At 37.0% G+C, this 26,061-nt stretch overlaps 1 protein-coding gene across 3 annotated transcripts; it reads left to right on the forward strand.

Annotated features, from left to right (window-relative positions):
* Positions 1–3,374: 3,374 nt before the first annotated feature.
* On the forward strand, positions 3,375–13,759 carry LOC104414046 (lysosomal Pro-X carboxypeptidase). Of its 3 annotated transcripts, none has more exons than XM_039300611.1 (11): positions 3,375–3,647; positions 5,048–5,513; positions 7,095–7,281; positions 7,525–7,658; positions 7,751–7,863; positions 7,997–8,060; positions 8,865–9,014; positions 9,144–9,299; positions 10,203–10,282; positions 10,370–10,419; positions 13,355–13,759. In XM_039300611.1, exons 2-11 carry the CDS (start codon positions 5,082–5,084, stop codon positions 13,525–13,527), a joined length of 1,539 nt encoding a protein of 512 aa, XP_039156545.1. In that variant the 5' UTR covers positions 3,375–3,647; positions 5,048–5,081; the 3' UTR covers positions 13,528–13,759. The 3 variants fall into 3 exon arrangements, with proteins under 3 accessions (XP_039156545.1, XP_010023342.2, XP_039156544.1); XM_010025040.3 differs by having other exon boundaries at positions 3,377–3,647; positions 7,997–8,120; XM_039300610.1 differs by having other exon boundaries at positions 3,377–3,647; positions 5,053–5,513; positions 7,997–8,120.
* Positions 13,760–26,061: the final 12,302 nt, after the last annotated feature.

Consider the following 26,061-nt stretch of genomic DNA (forward strand, 5'->3'; position numbering starts at 1 on the left):
TCTTGAAACTGGGGACAGGGCTGACATGCATGTAAATATGTACATGGTCTTCCCTTTTTTAGATTGCTCGGAAAGAGAATGAGGGGAGTCGTTGCTCGTAAAGGTGTTCATAAACAAAAGGCGAGACCGAATAGAATAATGTCGGTTCATCGTTCTATAATACAAAATTTGCAGTTCGCTCTTTCTCTGTCCATCCACACAATTTGAAGCCCTAAGATTTGGCTCGGAGACCACGTCGTTTTAATTGTTTATCAAAGTCATAAACGTTGACATAACACTCATGTCAGCATCTGTTTGCCATCTCAGAAGCAACGAACACACGTCATGACGAGAAGAACAGTGCCAAAATTGTCCAAGAGATGAAAGTCGAGGTCCTTTTATGCAACATTGAGGACTTAATAACAAAATTGTTCCCTAGGTTAAAGTTGGTTCTTTTTCTTTTGGTGAAAACCCCTAATATGCAAGTACACATTATTTAATTTTGCTATGATGCAGTAATTTGAAAAAAAAAAAAAAAAATCAGAGTCTTGATGATATTTGCAATCTTTAATTAAAAAGACCATGCAAAAGCAAATTTCATTGACGTCTAGCATTACATAATAGATCACGCCTTCTTTTCCTTTTTGTCAAAATAATTTATTTTCTCAAAAGATTGTCCTATAGTTTGAAATGACTAGTAACACCTTGGGGGGACGGGGTGAACAAGTAATTTAAAAAAGACTTGACAAAAAAAGTGTGAAATCAACAACATGGTTAAGTATTTGACCTAAAAAAGAATGAAAATGAGTTGAGTGGACATGAGTATAACTATTAGAAATAGAGTGTTAATATGATCAAACTTTTGGTAATTTCAGCAGTGTAGAAGTTTCTATAAGATAATTAGTGAATACAAGCAGAGAGATAAACACTTTGCATCAAATTTATATAGTATGCCTATGTCCACTATCCCATGCTAACAATTTACTGACTGGATTCCCTTAGTTAATGAAAGAGAATTACAATAGTGAGTATTGCTGCTTATTCACAAGCACTTCTTCTCAAAGTTGGTAAAATACTCTTACACAAGCTAATAGGCCTTAGTTAATGAAAGAGAATTACAATAGTGAGTATTGCTGCTTATTCACAAGCATTTCTTCTCAAAGTTGGTAAAATGCTCTTACACAAGCTAATAGGCATCACTATCCAACATTGACATTCTATCAACACTTCTCAAATAATTACAATGGTAAGCTCTCTCTCTCTCTCTAAAAATAACAAAAGATTGTGAAATTCTCTTGAACTTTGGAATTGTTTTCTATTAATATATACTTCTTGAGCATCTTGGTTTTCTTTTATACTCCTCGGTATCCAAAACTTCCCATTGAATAATCTCGGTGTAGAAGTTTCTATAAGATAATCTCATTGGACCGTTGATGAGAAGATTAAGGTAAATGCTCAGATAGATGATCCCATCGATTTGGTTGCCCAAGCATTCAATTTTTGGTATCCATAAGTAGAGACTTCAATAAGGAAAAGACTTTGTCTATGGGATAATGGCCAATTAGTTAAGAGTCCTTGTAGTGATCTAGTATGGATTTCATTTTTAAAAGATATTGATTTTCTTTTTAAGATTGTCATTGCAATATTTACACAATAGGATAGCAAGTATCACAATTAACCTTGCTAATATTCAAGTAAAACACTTGCCGATATCCTCCAAGTTTGTTGCTTCCTACTTCTTGAATATGAACACCCATTTTTCGTCAAAAGAAAAGGAAAATTTAAAATAAGGGCCTGAAGTATCATCATTTTGTCAAATAATAACACAAAAGTTCTCTTATTTTTTCAAATAAATATTTGAAGTAAACATTTTTTTCAAATAAAAACCTAAAATGCTCATATTAGTTTCAAAGAATGGCTTGAACTTTTTTTGGTAAAGAAATTAATTTTTTTGTAAAGAGAATGGCCTGAACTTAGTAGCTCAATTTTGTCTTTTAAAATTTTAAATTATTTTCCTTTTTTTCTCCCTTTTTTTCCTTTTTAAAAAAAAAAAAGAAAAAGGAAAACATAGGGCCACGGCCCCACTATCACCCTTTCTTACATTTGGTGAGGGTTGCCAGCCCTTGCATAGGCCCAGTGGCCCTCACCAAGCACCTTTGGTTCTTGCCTCTGGCGAAGTGACCTTGTTGGCTTTTGCCGTTGCCCCATCACTAGTGGGGCAACAACCACAAGCAAAATGTGCATTTTTTACTCTCTTTTTTTTTCAAGTTTTATCCTTTTTAATTTTTAATCTAATTTAATTTAAATGTAACTTATATTTTAACAAAAATATCCTTGATTGGTTGTAATGTTTTGTCGACCAACGAGCTAACAAGATTAGACCTTTATTTGAAACAATCATAATCACTTTAGGCATTTCTTTGAGATTGTCGTCATTTCAAGCCATTCTTTAAGATAATGTTCACTTCGGGCTTTTATTTAAAAAAAATGAGAACATTTCAACACTTATTTAAAATTTTCCCTCAAGATAATGACTTTAGACTTGTTCATGTAGGACTTTTAGTTATAAATAGTCTTTTTTTAAGTGTGAGCATTACTTAAAACATAAACATTTCATGCATTTATCAAGATTGCTATAAAACATTGATAAGTTTGTCAATTTTAAAATATACTTGGTGTTAGTAGATTCAAACAAATGATTGATAACATGTATTAACAGATTTTTTTTTTTTTTTGACAAAGAGGTTAAACGGTAGAATGGATGGCCAATAATCACTGTGTGGGCTTGAGACCATTTAGAATTGATCTAGCAGTCATGGGCGGGCTCAACTATCAAAGCTCATAAGCTTTGTTGTGAAGGCTCACGATCTGGCACAACCTCGTGAGCTCGTGAGACCTTGGTGAACGCTAGCTACGAGCTCAAGTCGTGCTTGCATGGCCATGTCGCAGCAAGCCTTGAGCAAGCTTGCCTTGGTAGAGAAGGGGCGCGAGGAGAGGGGCGAGGCTCAGGGAGAAGGTGATAGGGTCGTTGTCGGTTGATGGCTCCTCACCGTTGGGGTGCCCGGCTCAATACATGGTCGAATTTAGACGAGGGTAGCATTTTTTAATTTTTAATTTTTGGAGAAATGCAAAATGTAAAGTTTTGAAGTGTGCAAATGATATACTGTCGCGGGGAGCAAAATTGAAGATGCTTTTGCAGCTCTCCCTTTACATCTCATTATAGGAAATTAAGAAAATTATGTTGTCATGAGGAGCAAAATTTGAAGATGCTATTTCCCCAAAATAGGAAATTTCGACCTTTTTAAATTAAGAAACCAAAACCTAATTGAAATTAAGAAAATTATCCGAATAAAAAAGGATTAATGCCACGAAAACTACAAATCAGGTACACCCGCGATTAGGATGAGAACGGTTATTGGGTAGAATCGAGAATCAGGGAACTGATTTGGCTCCGGATTCTAAGGAGTCATGGCTCGGTTCCCGTTCTAATTTTTTCAATCCTTCTCCTGCTTTCCTCTCCGAAATCGCCATCCGCACGATCTCCCGTGCACCGGCTCCATCACTGGCGACCGTTCTTTTCTCTCGTTCCAGCGCCTTCAACTTCTGCCAAGTGCCTTGTTACTCCCTTTGACTCACGGGTCGCGGCTTCGTCATCGTCTGTGAATCAGGTAACATCTGATTCTTTGCTTCTGTGAGTTGGTTGGATTTTCGTTGGAAAACGAAGTTCAACCTTCTGTGTTCAACCATGTGTCGGGCTTGAATGAACTGGGGTCATTTGATTTCGAATCATTGGCATTTGAGTCAGTCCACGAATCTAGAATTGGAGTGAGTAAAATCTACTCCTCAAATCGTCGGCCATAAATCTGTTTGATAAAATGCCCCGGAGGCATGTTTGAGAAATGACACATGGTATTATCATATCTGAAAACTTGTTAACATATTTTCTCAATTGATTGCCAAACTACGCATATTGTTAAGAAAAGTCAGAGACAGCGCATATGCACGCAGAGGAAGAGCTCTCTCCCAAAGGCCCAAGTTTGGGCATTTTGTAAATTTAGGATGATGAGGCGCTTTTTTTTGTCCCCTTTTCTGATCTGATATGAGTATTAAAGGTCTTCTGTATACTGACATGTTGGTGAAGCTGAATGACACCGAATTTGTTTGTTTGATCTATGCAGTTTACAAGTTTATTAATGTAAAATTCCTCTTAATAGTTAACCATCATTACATAAGACTTGGGGTAAACATGAACTGGGTAATGCATATTTCATGCTTTGTTTCAAGATAATAACAGCTGGAGAGCAAGCTCTAGAATTTCAATTTTGTTTTTATTTCTGTGCTTCCTAGAATTTGTGTTGCATGGAGGTAATGTTGTTGAGTTGTTATAATCCAGCAAAGAACTCCTTGCATGGGAAATAATCTGCTTAAATTGCTGATTTTTAGTGTGATAGTAGGTGACTGTGTCATTGTAATCTTATATCTGGGAATTGTTGGAAGGTGCTGATCTTGACCTGTTCTGATTTGGATTTTGTGATCGTAATGTGTGTTTCTATTCTTCTTGGGCTAGTGGTGGATGTTTTGCTTCAAATTATAATTGCTAGACATATAAATTCAAAGCTGAGGGTACTTTGTAACTATCACACCCGTTGTACCAGAATTTGGGTACTTGTAAACTGAATTCAACTAGAAGCAGGTGACCTTTGTGAGAAGCTGCTGATCTTGATCTGACGTGATTTTGACAATATAGCATGGTTATTTCTGGTGAGGATTGCCTTGCCTAGGCAAGATTGTCCCTTGCTTGTGGCCGATTGGCCACAATCGAAGAAAAACCAGAAAGAGGAAAAAAAAGAAAATTTCTTTCAAAAGGCAAATGACGAAAATGTCCTTAAATAGCCAGAAAGTTGGGCTCTTATTTGAAATAAATATAGTTACTTCAGGCTCTTATTTAATAAAATGATGGCACCTTATGTCTTTATTTGAAATAAGATTTAATTCAGATCTTTATTTGAAAAAATGAAAACTGACACTCATTTGGAATTTTCTCTATATTTAAATATATTCGATGAAGAATAGAGCTCTCTGACGACAACGAGCAAGTGAAAATGGCGAAACACGCCATTGTTGTGCTACTCCTCTCTATTGTCCTCTTCATCCTTGCACAACAATCATCATCTTCCCAGCCATTTAAACCCATCTCCTCCCATCGTGCCCCAAAGTTCCTCGGCGGATTTTCAACCTCCAAACCCTACCATGACCATAGCCGCAACCACAACCACCAACGGTTGGAGTGGCTCCGTCAGTACCCATACGAGACGCGGTACTTCGAGCAGCGCCTTGACCACTTCAGCTTCTTAGAGTTGCCAACATTCAATCAGCGATACCTCATCAGCTTGGAGCACTGGTCTGGGCCCGGTCAGCTCGGACCCATCTTTGTGTACTGTGGCAATGAAGGCGACATTGAGTGGTTCGCTGCCAACACGGGCTTCGTGTGGGAGATCGCCCCAAGCTTTGGTGCCATGGTGGTTTTCCCTGAAGTAAGTGCTTCGGTTTAATTCATGTAATAATGAGCCATCTGATTATGACGAAATCATAATATTCAAATTTGAGATTTTTTTCTACCAAACAAGATATGAAAATTGGAATTGCATACATTGTCGTAGCTAGCATAATTACAATATAAGTAACAATTATCGCCAATTTCATAGAAACTGGCTACCTTATTGTAATGCCACTTACCGTGACTATAATTATGGTAAGCGATGCTATTAGGGAATTCGTATTACAATTAACGAAAAATTCATATTCTATGGGATTGTGGATAGCCATAATAAACTTACCTTTAAAACCTCCCGGAGATTACAAGTCATCAGAAAGGTGACTAAGACCAAGAGGATAGTTGCCCCATGACCATGAACTCCTCCATGATGAATTGCTTTGTTTTTTCTCCGAAGAAGGTCAAATGTGCTTTTTCTCTTTGCTAAAATATAATCCTTCTAGCTGTCCTATTCCATTGGGGATCATTGGAATCACAAACCACATTGGGGAAGATCACCATCCATAATAAACTAATTTTTCTTTAGACTCTTTCAAATCCCGAATCTTGCGGCCAGTCATCCTCTTATCATCCATAGCAAAGTTCTTGACAGTTTAACCTTTTCAAATCCCTAATCCATAACTGCTTATTCTTCAATTTTTAGTTTATGTTTGAGGGTTAAGGATACAACGCAGGGGACATTTTGGGGAGGGAGAGGGAGAGGGAGAGGGAAAGGTGTTGATGGCAAGGGGCGATGAGGGGTGGGTGGGCCATAGGATTCGGGATTTGAAAGGGTTAACTTGTCGAGAATGTGGGAAATTTTGGTTTGCTATGGATGGTAAGGGGATGGTGTGCTATGGGATTTGGGATTTGAAAGAGTTTAAGGAAAAATTGATTTGTTATGGATGGTGATCTTCTTTGGGATTCCATTGGTCCCCAACGGAACGAGGACTGTTAGAAAGATTATTTTTTAGCAAAGAGAAAAGCATTGGGGCAGCTGTCCTATTAGTCTTGGTCGCCTTTTTGATTCCTTGTAATTCTCCAGGAGGTTTTATTGAAGGCAAGCCTTTTAATACTATCCAAAATCCTCTAGAATATGATTACTTCATTAATTGTAATATGAATTATGTACAAATTTTGTGGCGTCAGTAACTAGCATTACAAGAAGGTGGCTCATTTTTACGAGATTCGAATCGTTACTTGGATTGTAATTATGTTGGCTGCAACAACGTAAGCAATTCTAGTTTTGATATCATCCTTGTTTGGTAGAAAAAATCTCGAGTTCGGATATTATGGAATCATGATAATCTTCGTGTGGGAAATTGCATCCTGTGAGTTTAGTGTGGAATTTTTTCGAAAGTTGGATGATAAAGATCCATGCTAAGGACATTTCAAGAAAATTGGGAGTTCCATGCATATAGTGTTTCTCTCATTTCCTTCAGTTTGTGGTTAAATTTAGAAAATTGGAAAGCTTTTACGAAGACCCAAATGCGCCCCTAGCTCTATGAAAATGGGTACCTTTTGGCTGGCTTTATGGGAATTTGATTGATAGTTGCGCTCATTTTGGCTGACTGATTCATAGCATCGGTATTATGGCGAGTCGATGCCATTTGGGAGTCAAGAGGAAGCGTACAAGAATGCTGCCACCTTGTCTTATCTTACTGCAGACCAAGCACTCGCTGATTTCTCGGTGTTGATCACAAACTTGAAGCGAAACTTGTCTGCTGAGGCTTGCCCTGTTGTTCTTTTCGGTGGTTCATATGGGGGAAGTAAGTAAGCCCTTCAAACTCCATTTTAACTCTATTTTTTTTCCCTGCCTAGTGTGTTTCACTATGCATAGATTGGTCAAAATAGTTTCCCTAGAGAATTTTGATGTATCAGTCATCTTCTTGAACATTTTAAGATATTTAGATTGGGCAGAAAATTCCAGTTCTTGATGTATAGGTATTTTCTTTTGTTTTCTTGTCCCCCTTTGAGATTCATTAGACGTTTTGCACGGTAATTTTTCGCAGTGTTAGCAGCATGGATGAGGCTAAAGTATCCACATATTGCCATAGGCGCACTTGCTTCTTCAGCTCCGATACTTCAGTTTGAAGATATTGTCCCACCAGAATCGTTCTACGACATTGTCTCCAATGATTTTAAAGTGTGTTGTTAATTTTAAACATGCTTCACTTGTCTGAAGTGAATATACTTATGTGCATCTTTGTCATCTTATTTTTTTACTGAAAACTGCAGCGTGAAAGTACTAGCTGCTTTAACACTATTAAAGCATCCTGGAATGCATTGATATCTGAAGGCCAGAAGGAGAATGGTCTATCGCAACTGACAAGAATGTTCCGGTTATGTCGGTAAACTAAACAAAGACAATGGTCCTTCAGTCAATTTTTTACAACCTAATTGAGCTTACATGGAGTCTAATGCTCAATGTCATTGTGTCATCCTTTGTGCTACCTAAATTAATTGAAGTCTGATTGTTGGTAGGGAGTTAAAGAACACAGAGGAGCTGGTTAATTGGCTGGATTCTGCTTACTCCTACTTGGCAATGGTCAACTATCCATATCCTTCTGACTTTATTATGCCTCTACCTGGACATCCTATAAGAGAGGTTATTCAAGATTCTGATATAACTTGATCATCAAATGAAACCTTGGTCCCACATAATGCTATTTCTCTCTATCTGAAATAACACTGTAACCAGATGCCATCTTTTTTGTTTCTAATTTCTAGGCAATTCTAATTAAAATCATCTAGTAAGATTTTCTGAATGTGTCTTGAGATGAATTTGAGTGGTAGCTGAGGGAATTTGGTGGTCCATACATCTTAAGGAAATGATTTTCTAATTAATTTTGTTTCTAAATGCCCTGTCTTTAGGCTTGCTTTTTTGAATTCCCTGTTTTTATGCTTGCTTTTTGACATATAGTAATTTTTCAAAGCAAAGGTTTGCTTACTGAGTTGGGAGATGCAGAAACAGATTTAGCCAAGGTTTGCTTGCTGACACTAGAAGCCCACTTGCATTAATAAGGGAAAAAAGAAACAGGCTGAAATCAACACCTTCTACTTTAAAACTTTACGCCCCCATTATGTTAAGAAAGGTCGTTCCCAGTTTACTGAACTTGCTCACAGGCTTTGTGATACTTAGCCAAAACTCTTTCTATGGTATATACACATCCTACCTGTAACATTTTCTGGATTCTTTTCAGCTGAATCCTTTTATCCTGGAACTTTTGAGCGTTGGGTGAGTCAGACATCTCAACATGTAAAGCCCATGTAACATAGCATATGCAGAACAATGTTTTGAAATTATCTGCTGAGCATATTTGGATGCACATTCTATTCTTCTTGTTACTAGGTCTGCAGAAAGATTGATGGTTGTCCAGATGGGACTAGCATTCTGGAACGTGTATCTGAAGGTGTTGGTGTCTACTACAATCACACTGGAGAAGTCAATTGCTTTGAATTGGATGATGATCCTCATGGCATGAATGGCTGGAACTGGCAGGTCTAAAGCTGTTATTCCCACTCTTTATTAATGTTCCCCTAAATTTAAAATATGAAAGGTTTTGCCTCTGGAAAAAAAGATTGACCTAATGATGTTAGTGCATTTTGCTTGATTCATTGTGTTGTACAGGCATGCACGGAGATGGTTATGCCCCTGTCTAGTAGCCCAGATACAAGCATGTTTCCTACATATGATTTTAATTTTTCTGCTTTCAAAGAGGAGTGCTGGACTGATTTCAAAGTCAATCCAAGACCAAGGTGGATAACAACTGAATTTGGTGGGAAAGTAAGACATCACTGCGATATATTTGTATATATATTTTTTTATTATTGAAGGTTTGCAGCATGACGAACTTGCATGTGTATCTTCTCGGGTCATATTCCATCCAGTTCTGTGTCCTTTTTAGCATTTCTTAAGCAGCATGGCATTCCCATCAATTTTCTGTCCCCTTCCATTTTCTTTGTTCAGTGTTCCCTTATTTGGTTTATGAGGCTGAAGCTGAAGTTGTCTTATATAGCAAGAGATATCCAATTTAGTCACATACAATTAGCAGGAAGCAATGGAAGAAGCTGCTGAAGATTTTAATCTGCCTAAGCCAAAAAAAGACATGATGAAAATCATCCTTCTCACCATCTAAGTGCATAGATTTCCTAGGTAAATCAAGTGATCATTTCTTTAAGTGTTAGCAGTGGAGACGTGTTGTGCAGTGAGCCTCATTAGGATCCAAACATCCGATGCCTCAGATTTATACCAAGGAGAAAGGGGAAACTTGCATTTATTTTGTGTGTTTCCTTCTTATTATTTTGGGGAGAAAAGGAAGGGGGAGGGGGGATATGAAGTGGCTGAATGTGCATACCTTGGGCAGATGTCCACCTCACTTGATCGCCAACAATGTGGAGTTTTCAAGTGAGTGCTTCAATCAATAGTAACCTATTGTAATTAATAGCAAAAATTGTATCAGCCATGGTTTTCTGGGATTATTTCCTTGTAATTATGGACGTTATGAAGTGAATCACTTGACATGGGTTCTATGGTGATTGGAGTGTTTAGGGCAGGCCTTTAAGTTGCAGAAATAAATTCTGAGGTTGCAGTTAAATGATTTTTACATGTGAATGTCGCATGATTGCTTATTTAGTAGATAGATCATTCACATGAACCTACAACATGAATTTTGGACACATTTTGTAGGATTTTATGACTGATTTGAAGACCTTCGGAAGCAACATCATCTTCTCAAATGGCTTTCTTGATCCTTGGAGTGGTGGCAGGTGGGTCTTTTAATATGTTATGTCAGAGCTGTCAGTTGTTTGAAATTTATTATCTAGGATTTTGATTCTGTTGATCCTATGCCACAGTGTGACCCAGAATGTATCTGATTCTATTGTTGCTCTAAACATGCAAGAAGGTACGTTTGAGTTGAAATGTTACTTTGTCCTATTTCTTTCCTCCTTTTTTTATGGCATATGATGAGCTAGTGACTTGAAGCTACATTTACCTGCATATGTCATGGGGCACTCCATATATGGTGTTTCTATTGCAAACACCATGCGTATGTCTGCTTACATTGTCTTTGTCCATGTTGTCCTGTGGGTTTCATTAGGATTGTGACTTCATCTTGTGATATGGACCTTATTTTCTTTGTGTGTACTTAGAGGGTGAATGTCCAGATGCCTCTTGTTCAGATCATTTATAATTTGATCCTCTCATCCCTTTTCATTTTGAAAAGCTCTGTCCCTTTACCTTTTGAATTTTACAAGTGGCCCTCTCTGCTCCTGTAACTTCCCCGACCTATTGAAATGTATGGGGATTAGTTTTAACCAAAGTTTCCAATTCGAAGTGGGAGAGGGGGTATGTTCCTTCTGTAATGATTGAACTTTACTTTTACTTTTATGAAGGTGATGACTTTAATAATATCAAGCAAGTCCATTGTCTTTGATTTCACTTTGAATCAGCTGATTTTGTTAGGTCTTTGACAAATAAGTTTTGTTAATAAGTGCTCCATGGGCACTAGTTTTAACCACTAAATATAGTACAAAAGTGTATAAAAACACTTTGAAAATTGAATGTGAACATATTTCAAGAGAGCAGTATGCTTTAAATAGAAACTTTTATATTACCAAGGCATTGTTAGTAACCCTTAACAAGTTCCCTAGGGGCAATCTTTAGTATTTTTCTTGACAAATTCCCCCTGAAAAAAAGTGTCTTTTTATGTGGCATAATTTGTTCCTTTGTGACTGCCGACATACTAATGTGATGATACATGTCAACATTTAAATTGGTATTGGAGCTTACCGTTCTTTCAATCAACTGTTAGTGTGCCTCATTCAGCAAATTGAAGACCTCATGAGAAAAGCACATTACAAGCCAAGTCTTTTTCTCAGTCAGTTTTTGATTGAAAAACTTGACGGAGTGACCCGGTTGAAAGTGAAATCAAAGTTGAGTGACTCGATTGAAAAATGAAAACACTGTGACCTATATTATAGGTAGGATATGAATGCATGGCACAAAATATGTTAGCCTACAAATAGTCAGCTTACCACTCTCTCCAATGACAGTGAATAATCTTCCGTTTTACCCAAGGGAGGTTAAATGTAAAAGTTGATGAGCAGAAACCTAACAAACATGGACGGATGCTGCAGAAATATACTTACTGATAAAAGGAATTCGAGGATCATGTTATAAACTTCCAAATGTAAATTCCAAATTTTATAAGGGACAAATTATAGTCAATACCTTGTCAAACTATCGCGTGGCCTAAAACTTATAAGTATTCTTAAGCTTAACAGTGTTTAGTCTTTTACATTTTGTACAATTTTATCTTATCTGATGGCTCTTCAAATATAGATGATTAGTGTCAATATATAAATTGCAAGGCAGCTACAGTGATGAAAGAACCTAAACTTTTGAATGAACTTCCCAATGACAAGTGTTAAGTCCCGCATTCTTCAGTGAAAACTGTGTTCTCAGTGAAGACGATATGGCAGTCTCTGTTTTTCTGGGTTGGGATGGTATTCTCTAGGGATGGTTTTTGCAATGAATTAATCACCTCAGATAAGCACTCAATTTTTTTTTTTTTTTTTTTTGGGTCGAAAGATAAGCATCCAACTGAGGCATCAAGAAATATTTACATTTTTCATCTAATGAACTTACTCGATTTTCACTTCCATGACATCATATATAATAATCCCTTAGAATTCTATGGTATTATTCTGTTTATTCCAATAGCATTCCTGTTTTCTTGCTTCAAAATGCAAGCACAAGATGTTATCCTTGGTCCTGTCCAAGTCATAGGACTCTTATCTTTTAAGTTCACACTTGGGGAGACATATCATGCGATTGCTTTTGCTTCAGTAATACTTTTTTTTTTATTTGCTTGGGATAATGTCGCAAACAGTCCCTCAACTTCGACCCAATGTGCAGTTTGGTCTCTGAATTTTTAATTTGTTCAATGTGGTCCCTAAACTTTAATATAATGCACAATATGGTCCTGAACTTTTAATTTGTTCAACTAAATTGAACATTTTCATACAGTTTAGGGACTGTTTTGAATATGTACAAAAGTTTGGGGACTTCATTGAACAAATTAAAAGTTCTGCGTTGGGCTAAAGTTAAGGGACTATGTTAAACAAATAAAAACTCAGGGACCAAACCGCACATTGGACCAAAGTGCAGTTACTGTTCAAAAAGCAAGTACAATATGTCGTTTTTCCTGTCCAAATCTTTTGAATCATATCACATAAGTTCATACTTAGCAAGATGCTAGTGTCACGGGCCGATCGATCAACTCTCGATCAAGGGCCGTGACACTAGCATATGATGAGATCATTTTTGGTTTAGTTAGACGCTATTTGACCCATCATTTTAGAAGATGTGCCATTTCCAGTGCTGTCTTCATGATATTGAGTTCACTACTCCCTAACATCCCAAGCAGTTTTATACGAGGCATGGCAGCTTGCTAATTTGCTCTCTAATAAGTAACCCAGCTGGTTTTTGAGTTATCATCTATTTTATGATACTTGTGACTTGGCTCATTTTTCCCAAGTGGGTTACGACAAAAGGTTTGCATGGTTCTTTCCTTCCATTTAACAATTTTTTAGTTTAGTCTTCTTCTTATATGACTCTGCCTTGGCAATCTGAACTTTGGTTCCTCCTTTCTGCTAAATATGTACTCTTTTCTGGTCCCTTCTGGTAGCCACCTTCAGTTTTGTGTATCACGGTTCATCACCTGAGTAAAATAGGAAGACTGTTGGAGGTTCTTATTTGAGGCATCTCCTATTGATTAAGCAGCCACAGATGGTGTCGAGGCAGAGATTAATTGGTTCCTTGCATTTTATTATCAGGTGCTCATCACCTAGATTTGCGTGCTGCAACGGCAGAAGATCCCAACTGGCTGGTAGAACAGAGAGCAACTGAGATCAGGGTGATTAAGAAGTGGTTGAGCGACTATTATGAGGCGAAGGGAGCTAGTTTACTATCTAATGTTGAAACGGGCGACAGGGCTACATCCATGTAAACATGTCCACAGCCAAGTAAAATACGCAGAAGGCTACATCCATGTAAATTGGTCCACATACTAAATTGAAATGATTTTATGATAACTGCGGGCAGTGGTTGCTCGGAGGGGGTACTATAGACAAAAGTCAATTCGTTTTATAATGGTGTTTACTGAGTAATACAGAATTGGCAGTTCCATTACGAGGAAAGTTCTGTCGATGATTATTATTGTTAATTTTTTTGGTGCTTTATAGGAAGGTAGGTAAAACTGAGAAAGTTGGATCTATTTCTTGAATGTGTATAACTGCAGACTCGGTCTGCAACTAAAAGAAGCCTAGGTCCGATACCATAACATTAATCATGGTTTCACACGGTGCATGTGCGTCGGGCTCAGGCCTGGCCTCATCTCTTTATGGTGATGCCATGTTATTTGTAGTTTGAAACATGGTGTTTCGGCTTTCAGACTCCAAGCTGTCTGAAATGAGCATAATTTCTTCACAGCTAAGGCAATGTTTGGTTGTTGGGAATGAAGCCCCGTTCCCTCGTTTTGGCACCGTTTGGTTACTGGGAATGAGGTGAAACGGAAATAGAAATTGGGAATGAAAATCGCTGCCCTTCTAGATTTCATGAACATGAGGGGGCTGAGGAATGAATGATGAGCAATGGGAATGAGCTTATTAAGAACGGAAGTAGACATAAGGATCATTAACTATGTCTTGGATTTGGTAACTTTTGTATGAAAAGAAATTTCAATATGGCAGGGTTTTTCCATAAATAAAAAAGGCACCAACTTTTGATTAGGGCCGGTGTGTTTTTATGTGACGCTCAAACGATAGAGTCAAAGTGGTCCCTTCCGTAGAGGTTGGCGCCTTGTGAGGAACTCATAGTAAGCATTCTTTATTTGATATTGCCACGATGTCTAATAATTCAAAACAATAAAAATCTGAAAAATATTAGAAAATTGTCCAAAAAGTCATAAATTTATTATAACAGAGCAAATTCTCAAATATTTATTTTTGTCTATTTAGTCCTAAACTTTTGAAAACTTATCAATTAAGTTATAAACTTTTTAATTGTGCCAATTTAATTGTAAAAATTTTTATAATTGTAAAAATTTTAATAATTTGACAATTTAGTTATTCCAATTAATTTTGATCAGAAATCGCTAATGGGGTGAGTTAATTAGCACTAGCCATCAATTGTGGCATGGTTGGCGAGGTTAAAGAGGGCATGCTTGACATCCATGTTGCTAAGCATAAAGCTTTTTCAATTAGCAATGGAGTCGCCAAGTTGTCGCCATTTTCTTAGAAGTGAATCTCCATTAGAAAGTTAATGGATTTCTAAGCATGACACTTAGCACGAATTGTCCCAAATTTTATTAATCACAACCCGATACTCAATCTAATCATACAATTAATCTAACCTGTTGGAGTCACTACTAATCCACTAGGGTTGATTAGACACTCAAGTGAAATGTGAGAGTAAATTTTACTTCCGTGAATAAGAGATTCAATAGATTTGAAGACTTGATTATTCTAGATTAATCTAACGTTCTTTCAGTGGCTTTTCTCTTTATTTTGAAAATGTTTTTCCCATGCAATCTTAGTTGATTTTATCCCATGCTACTAACACCACTTGGATTTCGAATGATCATGCGGGATTATAATAAAATAAAATAAAAAGTAACGCCCAATAATCAAAGCAATAAATAGATTGTAGAATACTTTGAGAACCCGGATATGTTAAGCAAGCAAAGCGTATCGATGCCCATCACCATAAGGTTTCTGCAAACTATTACTTAAAAATATATAGATAGAATGCTTGAATGTTATGCATGATTGTGCATGATGAATTTTAAATGATATGTTATGGAATTAATTCTAAATGTTACCTATTAATTCTAAATGAGCTACTAAATGCCACGTGATATAGAATTTACATAAAATAATTAATCTAATTAATGTAATCCACGTGAGACTCTCTAACATATATATTTTTCTTCATTAATAACAAAAAGACAAATGCCCCTTAAAGTCTATAAATCAAATGTGCATGCATTTTCTGTTCTAGGACTAACCATGAACTAATCTTGTGATGCAAACCAATATGAAGTGCTATTTTCGATTATTTTTATATTTATGAAAATGATAAATAAGATCCTATGACTCGAATGATCTAGCCATACAACTAGCAATTACATGATGCAATGCCATATGATATGAGACTAACTAATTCAAAGTTTATGGAATCTAAGTGTACCCTAAATGACACTCTTTTACCTGATTTATATGAAAACTGCGGACTCTCCTAAATGCATTCTAGAACTAGCAAATATTGCTCTAAATAATAAATTGTGAAGGTGCTACAAACTTTAGATATGCATGAGACTAGAATGTTCAATAATTCTACGATGCCTCGAAATTATACATTATGTCTAGAATCCATCACAAGCTAATTCGAGGCAATCACATTCTAAGCAATCATGGCAAACTACGCAAGACGATGTTAGGGTTTGACCTTAGTGCCTAAAGGCCTGAAAGCTTAACACGCCTCGGTTAATGCAGGGAAATGGTTAAAGCATAAATGATATAACCTATGGTTTGATCCTAAACAACACGCATGAAACTATAGAGTAAGGTACAGAACTTACCTAGCGACACCAACGAAGCAAAGGCGAGCACGAGCAGCTACCAAAGGGATGCTATCTTGAGGAGCGAGGGGGTCGCAAGTGAGCTCAGTGTTGGCAAAGAAGTTGGATTTTCACCTACAATCCTCCCACCAAAGAAAAAAAAAATTCTAGCGCGTAGGCAAGAGACTCATCTAACGCGGTGAAGACTGGGAATATTGGTCTTCTCCAATAGGTTACTGGTCTGCCTCTTGCTTGGGTCGTCGGTGACGTGCTAAAGGACATGCACGAGACAATGTCTAGTACTCGAGTCTCTCCACTAATAATGACACAAATATCCTCAAAATCAGTTAAAAAATGCTGAGTGACAGGGACAGTTTTATTGAGCGAGTGATAAAAAGAGCAATAGAGAAGAAGCACTTAGTTTTGGATATTCTCACTATTTCACATTAAGAGTAATAGATTTCAAATTAGATGCGCGAATCTCTTTACTCAATTATATATACTTTTAATTCTAGCTATGAAAATCTTGGGTGCTGTTTTTGCTGCTGACGACACGTTGGCCATAGAATTTAATTGGGGTTTGCTGGTTCGTCGGAAATATTCTCGACCCCTGCAGCAAGAGGGGCAGGGCTCGGGGCCACGTTGCAAAGACTGGCCTAGTGTAAACACTGGAAAAGGGCTGTCGGGGAGCTGAGGGCCTCGGGAGGAGCAACAGGTGCGGGGACCTGTGGATTCTGTTGGGCTGAGACACCACCGGCGGGGGGCTAAGGGCCTTATGTTTCGTCGGGCGAAATTCTAGGGCTGATCACTTCTCTGGACAAATCCATGATTGACGCAGGAACTCACTGGCGCACTTGTGGACGCGATGGATACGCATTTGAGCGGCTGAATGGGTACCAAAGCAAAACCGACGAACTTACTGCATGTTAAAATATATAAATAATAAGTTACGCATTCATCTAACAGTTTAAACTTTTAGAACAGTCGATGTAATCTCATATAAAATCTCACATGATGTCAAACTCGAGTTTAAATCTTTCCAAGCTCCATTTACTTCTCAATTTTCCGTGGTCTCACACAAAAGCTCACATTGAAATTGAGAGAGATCCCGACTTCAATAGTCCAGCATTTCTTTCTCACACTGTCATCTACTGGTTACCCCCTCGGTGAAGACTAAATTCCCGCCCCCTCCCTCCCCCCTCAGGTGGCTCGACAAGCCTTGTCTTTAATAGCAAAAGACTTCCACCCTATCCTTGGAAACCTTGGAAGGCCTGAATCCGCTCTCCTTCTGATTGTGATTGTGGCGATTGCCGAATCTTAGTCCTGATTTGTCACCATGAATTGGTGCTTCCAGATCTCATCTTTCCTCGCAAATCTTTCGGTTGCCTTCTCTGCTCTTTTACTCATATCGTGCTGGAAGCGTGTCCAAATTCGGTCATCCTCATGAGTAGTATTAATTTCTTGATTCTCTTCCTTTGAATTATCCGCTTTGGCCATCATCTGCTATTCTCGTTCATCTTTATTGCCCCAAGATTTCGGATTCGGCTACCCTTCCCTTGAAATCTCTGCAGAACCCGTTTCTTGATCACAGCCCGCCTGCTCATGGAAACCTTCACTGGAGAGCAACTTCATCCGCAACTCCATCCACGGTTTTATCAACATTTAACTTCTTCCACAGCTTGGATTTTGGATGATATGATGTGGGTGAGATGATTGAGCCTAGACCTGTTAAATGGGTGGATTGGGTTATGAATGGTTTGACCCAAATCAACTCATTTAACATGTTTATGATCTATTTATCGTAGTGCAAAATTTTTAAGCCATATCCAACCTAACTCATACTCAACCCATACTCGACTTATTTAACTAAATCGAAGAAAACTTATTTCTTTATGATTTTTTTTTAAATGGTATGGCTAAAATACTTTTATGTAATACAAATTTAATACACAATTTTTATAATTTTTAAATTTTAAAAATATAATTTTTAAATATTTTTATTTTTAGTTTTTATGAATATAATTTTTCTCTCTCTTTTCTTTTTCTTCTTCTTCAACCGGCCACCAACCACGACGACAGCTAGTGACTAGCCACAGCCTCTAGCTTGTCGGGCTTATCCGACGATAGCGAGCTTAAGGCTCACCAAATCGGCGAGGCTCAAGCCTCGCTTGACTCTAGCGAGTTAGAGTCTTGCCCAGTGTCGGTGAGCTCGAGTCTTGCCAGATTGGCGAGGCCTTTGCCTTGCTGAATTTAGCTAGCTCGAACCTTGCTTGGCTGGTTGCCAACCATTGCCATGTTGGCCATTGGCTAAGGAAGGAGGAAAAAGAAAGAAGAAAGGAAAATAAAAAATTGAAATATAAAAAATAATTATAATTTCGATTTTTTATTAAAAAAAATTATGAAGTTAAAGAGTGAAGAGAGATGTTATGATTTTTAAGTTGGAAATGGGTTCTAAGTCCAACCCATTTAAGATCCATTTATCTTATATCTTCAATTTTTAAACCCATTTAGCTAGTTTCTTTTAAAAATAAGTGACCCATACATCATATATGGGTCTAAGACCTATTTTGCCACCTCTAACTGAACCTTACACGTCTTCACCAAATTTGACCAACTTTTTCATTCTCAACTTTGCAGAAATTAGTACTTCATGGAAATAATTACACCTTTAATTGATTTTTTTTTTGAGAACATTATCCACAATTACAACTAGATTTTTCTCATTAATTTCTGATTGCTCCAATCACAGGCCCACTTTCTTGCCAAGAATTACATGTACTTAGCCTTCATTTTCTCTTTGGTTGTTAATCTTGCCAAGAGCCAAATTGACTCAAATTTGGGAAGTTGATATTCAAAGATTTCAACTATTCTTAGTATGAGAAATGATTGTATACAGTCTTTAATGTACTGTGAGCATAATAGTCTTTTCCGGACTACAAAAAACTAAATTACAAATAATTATAAATTGTTGCGGGACCTACTTCTTCAAGAATTTATGGTTCACAATAGATTATTATTCTCACAGTACCGCAAAAATTGTTATGTTAGCAAAGCCCCTTTGATATTTACCGCTCCACCTATTGGATATAACCACTTGCTCTTATATCCACATGTTGAGTATAACCACTTATATTCACCTGTTGAGTATAACAACTAATTGCTCATATCCTCTTGCTAAGTATAACTAGTTGCCAATTATGCCCTATTTACTGATTCTCAGAATATATCATTATTCCTTGCATTAGAAATGAAAAGGAGGTAAGCGTGTAATTACTATGTGATTATTGAAAGGTATGATGAGAAATGAAAAGAGGTCTTTCATCATCATTACCCATGTGTGTGATCATTGAAAGGGTAAGGTAATGATATGCATAAAAAGATGTTGTGTATTGAATGTCAATTGTTGAAATGAGTATTGATTTCATTGTTGATGCAAGGGTAACAATGTGATTACAATTTATCATGTACACTTTTGCTATGTGATTAAATATGGAAAATATTATGAAAATTATTTTCATCGCTCACATATTAGTGGTGACTATGCCTCGTAGTGGAGATGCTTTGTATGTTGAGATGCTTGGTGGAGTGTTTGGGATACTTTAAAGTAGAGATGCCCCATGTGTTGGAATGCCTTGAAAGTTGATCCATAGAGAATGACTTGACTTTTGTAATGTAGGTAAGTAGTGGTGTTAATGTAAAGAAGTATGTGTGTATATATATGTGTGTGCGTGCGTGCGTGCGTGCCTATGTGTGTTTGCTTATATTTATTTATTTATAAACTTGTGCAATTTCTTGTAATGGATATTGTGAAAATTTTATTGTGTTGTCACATGATAAATATAATTACGAGTTATATTTGGAAATGATATGTGTCAAGCATGATGTTTTGGAGGGTCACATTTAGGGAAATGCAAAAAATAAGTTTTGAATGTGAGCATGATATATAAAATGAGGAATAATTTGAGGATGACTTTAGCATCTGTCCCATTTTTCTTGAAAATTATGCAAAACCCTCAAAACATTAGGAGATAGATTTGCCCCAATCCTTCAATCAATACGCAATATCTCTCTGAATGTTCCTTCGTTATAGTCATTAATATGTCAGCTTTTTTTCCCCATTAGTGTGTGCAATGTACATGAGTTTTAAGGAATAAAAGTATAATTTCATTCTATTCTTTTATCCATTAGTTAAAAAACCATTATTAATAATAATATCAAATAATTAATTTTTGTTTGGCACAACGACTTTACCAAAACTAAATAAGATATTTTAGGAAAATAGATATACACTATCTAAATAAAAAGGAAAAATTCCTATAAGACAAAAGTGTGAACAAAAAAATTGGTTACTAATTATTCAATGTCAAAATAAATAATTAATAAAAATATTATAAAAAGAAATAATGTCCTCAACTCATAAAAGGAAATAATTAACCACGATCCAAAGTAAAATTTACAAACATTTTTACTTATCAATAACTTTTTTTTTTATTTAATTAACCATTTTACATGACGATCATCTAATTATTGTAATTTGACCTTTTTGTTATTGTCCTTTTTTAATTAATCTAAATTGGGTTTCTTCTTTTTTGAAATATTATTTTGGTTCCATTAGTATATCCATGAAATTTTGACAACTCTTATTATTAATATTACTATTAATATTAGTTTAAGCTAGTTTATTTTTCTCCGCTCCTTTAAATTTTCCATTTTTTAATAGAATCCAAGGTTAAAAGATAGATTATCTTATATCAAAATGAGATGAAAAATTCTTTTTTATCTGTTCTAAGTCATGTACATTATGCATGTTAACGGAAAATACAATGAGGGGTTGCCGCTATAACAAAATGAAAGTTCAGGGGATAGCATGTAATGGTTGAAATTTTAGGGAAGCAAGTATCTACTACCACAAAATTGTGACATCATCAATTTGACCCCTATCTAAGGGCAAGAATTATGATGGTAATCGACAAATCATGAAAAAGCAAGGAATAGTCACCTTAGGATAAAAAAAAAAAAAATTCATCTAGGATTGTGAATTTTTGGAGAAGTGGAAACGAGCCACAAACAAGGAGCCACAAGGGCCCAAGCCATGGGCAAGCCCAATGGGCCTCACACCTATCTTGGGCGGCCCAAGTAGGCCCACTAAGGCCAATTAAGCCCACATTTAGTGTTTTGGAAGCTTGTACATTAAATACCCAAGTGCCTGAATAGTGTTTTGGAACTATAGTTTGATTAAATCGCTAAATTAACCCTTCTAGAAGCTTGTTGGTCTAATGGGACAAGATTGGTTGTCTTCCAAAGAGGAGAGGGGTGCCCATTTGAAGAGAAAAGGGGGAGTCGACCTAGTTTGCCTTCATTCGTTCATCTCCAATTATAACACATGCTTGAAATTTTGGAAGATTGGATAGGAAGATTTCAAGAGCAATTTGTGGTCATTCAAAGGACTTGGCCAAGAGTGGTTCAAGGAAATTTGTACTAAGTTCATTAATGCTTGAAAGAAACTTGTAATTCTCTCACTCATTTCTCTCACTCTCATCCCTCATCTCTCTCGGCACTCTCTCTCCCCTTCCTTTTTGGCTAACCCCTCATCTCTCGCTCTCCTTCACCGTCATCCACTATCTCACTCATCACCTTCCTCTGTCCAGCACCATCGCCACCCACTGTTGTCATTTTCATCCATCGCTGTGACATCGCTACCACCACCTAAGGCCGTGAGCCCCCGTTATCGTTGCTGCCCTCATTGTCCTCTCATGCCGTCTCCTTGCCTTGCGCCTCACACCATCGCCACCGTTCACCATCGTGAGCTGCATGCTATCAACCGCCGCCACTCACTATCAAAACTTAAAAGTTAGTTCTATGAGTGACATACTAAATTTTGATTAGGACGGTAATTACGGTTGGGATTAAGGTTAGGATTAATGATTAATTATAGTTACATTAAGAGATAGATAGATTATGTGATAGCTTATCTTGGTAAGTGATAAGTAATTGTGATAGTTTATCTTGATAAGTGATAAGTAATGGTGATAGCTTATCTTGATAAGTGATGAGTAACAGTGATAGCTCACTTTGATAAGTGATAAGTAAATGTGATAGCTTACCTTGATAAGTGATAAATAAATGTGATAACTTATCTTGATAAGTGATAAGTAAAGGTGATAGTTTATTTTGATATGTGATAAGTTCTTATGATATCTTATTTTGAAAAGTAATGAGTTATATTGATAAGTAAACCCATGGTGTGATATTGTGTGGAATTGAGGGGTGATTGCCATGAGAATGAAAGTTGATAACCTTTGATCTAAAGTATTGTTTGAAAAGAAACTTAGAAAGGCATGATAGGAATGATTTATGTGAACCCATGGTGTGATATATGTTTGCATTGATACTAATGGAATGAGGCCATTGCATGATTATTTTGGTGGACATATAATCAATGGGTGATCACGTTGAAGTATTTTATGGTATTTTTGTGTGTAAAGGATTTCGGATGTCCGACGGAGATCTAGATGCTGCTTGCGAATGGATTTCGGAACGATGCTCCGAATTAAATGTCGTTTTCGAGTGAGATTGATATATTGCCATACTCGATGAGGCTAGACTATGCCCAGTTATGCCAAAAGACCAACGATGCGAGTGTCGATCGTGTCTGAGAACGGTTATAATAATCTGGAGTCATGTGGATGCATTGTGCATGGAAGTGATCATGGTTGTGTTTAGATTATTATTCGTATTTGTCATGTGCCTGGTGGAATTATGGACTCACCTGAGAATTATTTATGTTATTATTGGGTACATTGTTAGGGCGTTGTATGGTAAGTTGCTTAATTCATGTTTATAGATTATGCAAAGCCATGGCTTTGCTATTGATCTAACATTGACAATTAAGCCGCATGTGTAGGGTATCTTCAAGGTGAAGTACTCTCCTACATGAGGTTTATGGAGGAGAAAATCCTCCAAAATTCTCAAGAAGTTCATGGAGGATTTTGTCCAATCTTTTCCCCCCCATAACACCAAAACGGGAATTGTTATCCTATTCGAACTCAAATTCAAAATTGGCGGTCGGGATAAAGTTTATCCTATCTTGCGTTTGGTGTTTGCTCAAAATAAAATAAAGTCGGATATAAATAAGATATAAATTGGATAAAATCATCCCAAGGAAGAGGTGGAATAAAGACGGATATGATTTCTAATATCTAAAATATGAAACTTTTTTTCTCAAATAAAAAATGTATTAAATTAAAAATTAAAATTATATTTCAATATAAATAATATTTGAATTCTAATATAAGAAATTCAAAATAAAAAATATTTTTAAATTTAATCTTATTATTTATTTATTTATTCAAATTTAATTCTATCTTATAATATAAATTCAATATATAAATATATATTTATTACATAATTGAGGTGTTTTAGTACAATTTCTATTTAATAAAATTTTATTAGAGAATGATAGAAGTGGAAAAAAAGAAATAAAAAGGAAATTAATTAAAAAAAGAGGAATAAAATAAAAATAAAATAGACAAGAGTGTCGTGAGAGATTTTTACCATATTCGTTTGTAAAATTTGTGATATATATGCATTTATACCAAATAATATATATATATATATATATATATATATAAATCATATGATGTAAATATATCCAAATTTATTATTGCAATCACTAAATAGTAATTAAAATATAACAAAATTTTCTAGATTTCATATCATATCATATCCTATCAAGTTTTTATCTTAGTTATAAATTCATATGACCAAATATAGCCCAAGTGCAATTCCATGACAGAAAAGTCCCAACGAAAAAAATCCTAACATTCTTACCATTTGCTCTAGCACGTGCTCAAAATGAATTCTATTTTGTATATATACAAAATACATTCTTCCAAAATAAACCTTTTAAAATTAAGGAATAGAAAAATTATCCAAATTAAGAAACTTGCTTAAACTGATTTCCATTTTATCTTATCTACTATGAGCAAGTGGAGCAAAAAATCATGATTTTGGATTTATGTAAGAAACAAACCTAATGACATTATTCAAGAAAAGTAAATCCAAAAGGTAATAGACTAAAAAATTTAGATGGCGGAAATCATTAAGTATTATAAATTTTTATACTGTAATAAGTATTGCATTTATTTTATTCAGTTTAATCACTATCCTTATTTTATTTGTACCATATAAGGGTGCATTTGGTAACGATTCTGTTCTTGGAGTAGATTCGATCGGAACGATTATTTTTTATTCTGTTCCTAGGAGCTAATTCTAAGCATTTTAAGCCGTTTGGTAATCTGTCCAAAATTTATGATTCTCGAATAGAATTGCGTTTGGTACCGTGCTCATTAATTTTGTTCCAAATCAATTTTTAAAAAAAATTTTAAATAAATTTTTTACTTTTTTTCTTTCCTTTTTTCCTTTTTTTTTTTTTTTCCTTTTTCTCATCTTCTTCTTCTTTCTTGTGGTTGGCAACCTCACCGGAGTGTCGCCGGCCCTCGTCGACCAAGCCTCACCGGGGCGGTGGGCGAGGCTTGCCTAGCCCCGCCGATGGCCAAGCCGACCTCGCCGAGGCTAGGTGAGGCCTTCCAGACCACCGGCGGGGCTCGGCGAGCCTCGCCGGTGGCCAGTGAGCCTCGCTTGCCACTGGTGGGCTGGGCAAGCCTCGGGCTGGGCGTCGTGAGGCTTGCCCACCCCGCCCAACCCCGGTGAGGCTTGGCCTCGCAGATCTAGTGAGGCCGAGCCTCACCGGTGGCCGGGCTTGCCTCCGGCGAGCTCGCCCCGACGGTCGGCCGGCGGTGGGGACGGCGGCGATGGACGGTGGACGGTGGCGGGCGGTGGTGGGCGGCGGTCGCGAGATGGCTGAAGGGAAGAAGGAGGGTTCTTTATTTTGATTCTCAAATTCGTTCCTAGAATAAGAATAAACTTTTTTTTTATTCTTGATTCTATTCTCAATGCTCCTGGGAACAAAAATTTTACCAAACGCGATTCTAGGCCCAAACCGATTTCGGGAACAAAGAATAAGAATTTGGCACTGTTTGGATGGTTAGGCGCGTTTGGTAACGATTCTATTCCCGAGAGCGATTCGATCGAACCGATTCTTTTTTATTCTCGTTTCCTAACCGATTCTAAGTATTTTAAGCCGTTTGCAATCCTTCAAAGTTTCGATTCTCGAATAGAATCAGTGCGTTTGGTACCATGTTCATTAATTATGTTCCAAATCAATTTCTTTTAATTTTTAAATAATTTTTTTTACTTTTTTTTTTTTTTGTTTTCTTTTCATTTTTTAATTTTTAATTTTTTTCTTTTAATTTTTAATTTTTTAATTTTTTCCTTTTTTTTTTTTTTTTTTATTTTTTTCCTTTTTCTTTTCTTTTTCTCATCTTCTTCTTCTTCTTTCCGGTGACCTCACCGAGCGGCCGCGGCAGCCGGCGAGGCTCGCCTAGCCCCGCCGAGGCTCGGCCTCGCTAGATCTAGTGAGGCCGAGCCTCGCCGGGCCAGCCGACCTCGTCGGGGTTGGGCGAGGCCCGTCGTGCCACCGGGGGGCGGGCCTCGCCGGTGGCCGGCGTGCGAGCATCGCCTAACCACCGGTGGGGCTGGGCGTCGCGAGGCTCGCCTAGCCCGCCTGGCCCCGGCGAGCTCGCCGTGGGCGGGCTTGCCTCGGCGAGCTCGCCGGATCGGCGGCCGGCGGACGGCGGACGCGGCGGCGGCGGCGGACGGTGGTGAACGGTGGTCGCGAGATGGCCGAAGGAAGAAGAAAATTTATTGATTTTGATTCTCAAATTCGTTTCCGGAACAAGGATAAACTTTTTTGGTTATTGATTCTATTCCCAATCTGTTCTCCCTGAACAAAATTTTTATCAAACGCGATTCTAGCCGAAACCGATTCCGGGAACAAAGAATCGGGAATGTGGCCCTGTTTAG

The sequence above is a fragment of the Eucalyptus grandis genome, chromosome 8 (assembly GCF_016545825.1).
Source record: "Eucalyptus grandis isolate ANBG69807.140 chromosome 8, ASM1654582v1, whole genome shotgun sequence".
Lineage (NCBI taxonomy): Eukaryota > Viridiplantae > Streptophyta > Magnoliopsida > Myrtales > Myrtaceae > Eucalyptus > Eucalyptus grandis.

Coding starts and splice junctions, on each gene's coding strand:
- LOC104414046 (XM_010025040.3), top strand. CDS start 5,082: ATGGCGAAACACGCCATTGTTGTGCTACTCCTCTCTATTGTCCTCTTC. Junction 5,514..7,094: donor CCATGGTGGTTTTCCCTGAA/GTAAGTGCTTCG, acceptor ACTGATTCATAG/CATCGGTATTATGGCGAGTC. Junction 7,282..7,524: donor CGGTGGTTCATATGGGGGAA/GTAAGTAAGCCC, acceptor AATTTTTCGCAG/TGTTAGCAGCATGGATGAGG.